We start from the raw sequence: 3,703 nt of genomic DNA on the forward strand, positions 1-3,703 counted from the left end.
TATAAACAGCCATACACCCAGATTTCTCTTTCTTCTCTCTCTTTCTTTCTCCCCTTTCTCTATCCCCATCTGTTTCTATCTTTTCCTCATTTTTTCTTTGCCTGGGTAAATAGTGGTGCTTTGCCTAGATGACTTTTTAGTATTTAAGTATTTGCCCTCTGCTCACTACCAAAGGAAAATTCAAGAAATACAATCAAGTTGATCATGATTTGTTTTAATTTCTCAAAACTGTCTTCTAGAATAAAGTTGGAAAACTACTTCTTTCCTTCTTCTCTTCCTCCCTTCTTCCCTGTTTCTTTCTTTCCTCATTCTTTCTTCTTTTCTTTCTTCCCTCTTTCCTTCCTTTTTGTTTCTTGCATCTTTCTCTGAGGATATTTCTTTCTTTCTTCCCTCCCTCCCTCCTGCTTTCTTTCCTTTCCTCCCTCCTACTTTCCTTCCTCGTTTCCTTCCTTTCCTTCATTCCTTCCCTTCATCCTTCCCCACTTCTCTTCTTGCATTCCTCCCTACCTCCTTCTCTACTTTCCTCCCTTCCTTCCCTTCCTCTTTAATCCCTCAATATCTCCATCCTTTACTCTCTCTTCCCTCCCTCCTTTTTCTCTTCTTTTTGTTCCTTCCTTCCCCCCTTTTTATATTTCTTGCATCTGTCTCTTAAAACATTTCTACTTTAGTCAGTGAGAAACTTGTTTTCCTTGATTTAGTTCTAGGTATTGTCTTCTTCATACAGACAGGAGCTGGAATGCTGGGAAATGTCTTTCTCCTTTGTCATTATACCATCACTTTCTATAATGACAACAGGTTACGGTCCATAGACTCCATTTTCTTCCACTTGTCTCTGGCCAGCTCCATCGTGCTTATTTCCAAGGGAGTCCCTCAGACAATGGTTGGTTTGGGGCTGAAAAATTTCCTGGATAATGTTGGCTGTAATGTGATTCATTTCCTCCACCGAGTGGCCCGTAATGTTTCTCTCACTATCACTTGCTTTCTGAGTGGGTTTCAGATTATCACCATCAGTCCCCTCACTTTTTCCATTTGGTCAAAACTCAAAGCTCAAGCCTCAAATTACATTAACCCCTTCTGCCTTTTGTGCTGGATCCTACACATTCTAATAAATGTCTATATGTTTGGAAATATGCAGAAGTTTACAGAAAGAAATAACAACACGAGGATATGGAATATTGGATTCTGTTCACAATTTGCTCCAGCATCATTCAGAGCCTCTATATTTATAATTTTGTTCTCTTTTCCTGATTTCCTGTGTGTGGGATTTATGGTCATAGCCAGCGGTTATCTGGTGCTTGTCCTGCAAAGACACCATCGACAGGTCCAGAATATTCACAGCTCCAGCCATTTGCCAAGAAAATCTCCTGTGATTAAAGCCACCCACACCATTTTGGTGTTGGTGAGCACCTATGTCTTCTTCTACTCAGCCAATTCTGTTTTGTCATTTTATCTCTTTATTTTTAATAAATATTATGTGTGGTTGATTCCCACATCAGCCCTCTTGGCTGCAAATTTCTCAGCCATAAGCCCATTTGTGATTATCAGTTCTGATTCCCAAGTTCTCCATCATTTCTACTCCCTCTGGAAAAAGAAAAGATCCAAAGATTCTCCTTTTCCTGGATGTTCCCAAGCTCAACATTCTATTTCTCTTCCTAAGAGGAGATATCATTAAAAAGACAATGAGAGCAGTTCAGTACACAGTAGGATAAAAGAGTCATATATCTTATAAATTAGAAGAAACATTAAATGTAAAAATCATTTTCATCATGAGGATCATTATGTCAAGAATTTTTTTTGATCCTTTAATAGTGAATCTCCATATTTCACATTTTTCAGATTATTTTGAACTCTTTTTCTGGAAATGTCTATTAAATATTCTCCTTCTCCTAGAAATTATTTTTATCATAGAATTGAGAATGTTGAGAAAACCAATTTACATTGGTGGAAGGACAACTGAGAGATGGCCATCATTTTCTTCTACATATGAAATAAAGGACATATTTTGTTTTACCTGTGATCTACAAAGATTGTAAAAAATATCTGGAGTAAAGAGAGGAGAAAGTTTTGTGAACCTTGTCCCATCAGGACTGGCATAAGGGATATATTATGAGACAAGTAGAGATATTTTTCTCTGATTTCATATAATTTGTAATGTCTTAGAGGTTCTTGCTACAGTCTATTATAAAACAGATCTCAAAACAACTTGGTAGAAGCTCTCAATTTTCACTTGAAAACCAGATAAATTCATCTCAAACATCATGATTCTGATATTTTTAGTAATAGAGCTATAAGATGATAATGAAATTACAAACTCATAGTTCTCTTGAAATTTTAGAGAACTTAAGTTCTAAAATGTCCTTTTCTATTCTTATCTAAACTGTGGACTTGGTGAAAATTGTGCTAATAATAAATTAGAGGAAGGTTCCTCAAAAAAAAAAAAAAAAACTGAGAATCTGAAATTGTGAAATGTTATTTTGCTTTAAAATTGAATATTTACCAAAAAATAGTTAAGAATGTCTAAATTATTATTGACTCTATTACAATTAATCTTCTAAGCTGCAAGTTAGCAAATTTTACAATGATATTAAAATAATTCAAGTATTAGTTGAAAAATCAAAAGCCAAATATTTTAAAATACCAGCAAAGGTAGAACTCTGAAATCTCTTAGTTTATATATAATCATTTAATCTTTTTTTTCTAAAATTATTCAATTTTTTTCCAATTATTTAGAAATCTAAATTTTTTCATTAATTCCATTTTTAAAACTCCAATTAATTATAATTTAATTTTATTTTTTAAAAGTTTTTTTCAAAAAATATGTAAAGATAGTTTTCAGCCTTCCCCCTTGCAAATCCTTGTATTCCAATGTTTTTTCTCCTTTCCTTCCTTGAACATCTTTCCCAGAGGACAAGTACTCCAATATATGTTAAACATGTGCAAGTCTTCCATATACATTTCCACAATTATCATGTTGCATAAGTAAAATCAGACCAGAGAGAGAGAGAGAGAGAGAACAAAATTCAATAAAGTAACAACCAATAAAAGTAAAAATATGATGTGATCCACACTCAATATCCTTTGGGTACAGATGGTTCTCTTCATCACGAGACCATTGGCAGTAGTCTGAATCACCTGAATGAAAAGAGTCATGTCTGTCAGAATTGTTCATTGTATAATCCTATTGTTGCATTGTACGGTGTTCTTGTGGTTCTAGTTACTTCACTTAGCATCAGTTCAGGTAAGTCTTTCCAAGCCTCTATTAAAATCATCTTGATGATCATTTCTTATAGAACAATAATATTCCATAACTTTGATATACAAAAACTTATTCAGTCATTCCCCGACTGATGGCCATCAACTCAGTTTCCAATTCTTTGCCACTACAAAAAGGGCTGCTAGAAATATTTTTTTTCACGTTGATAGTCCTTTGAACACATCTTCATATTGTTGTTTAGAATGTTTGGATCAGTTTAAAATTCTACTAACAATGTAAAAATGTCTCAGTTTTCCCACATCCCCTCCAATATTCATCATTACCTTTTCCTGTCATCTTAGTCAATCTGGAAGATGTGCAGTTGTGCCTCAGCAACTCCAATTAATTCTAATTTAGTTTTTATTAATTTTAATCCCCTTTAAAGGGGATGAGACTTACAGAAAACATAGGTAACAACACTTCATACACACACACATGCATTTATACACA

The 3,703-nt window shown here is 34.1% G+C and overlaps 1 protein-coding gene across 1 annotated transcript; it reads left to right on the forward strand.

The window, feature by feature from the left end:
- Nucleotides 1-649: 649 nt before the first annotated feature.
- LOC100923952 (vomeronasal type-1 receptor 3-like) lies at nt 650-1,672 on the forward strand (the record flags this gene model as incomplete). The annotated part of the gene is given in 1 exon segment (XM_003766747.3): nt 650-1,672. A coding segment is annotated over 1 exon segment (1,023 nt), but the record flags the coding sequence as incomplete, so codon positions are not given.
- Nucleotides 1,673-3,703: the final 2,031 nt, after the last annotated feature.

Source organism: Sarcophilus harrisii, chromosome 3 (genome assembly GCF_902635505.1).
Source record: "Sarcophilus harrisii chromosome 3, mSarHar1.11, whole genome shotgun sequence".
Taxonomy (NCBI): domain Eukaryota; kingdom Metazoa; phylum Chordata; class Mammalia; order Dasyuromorphia; family Dasyuridae; genus Sarcophilus; species Sarcophilus harrisii.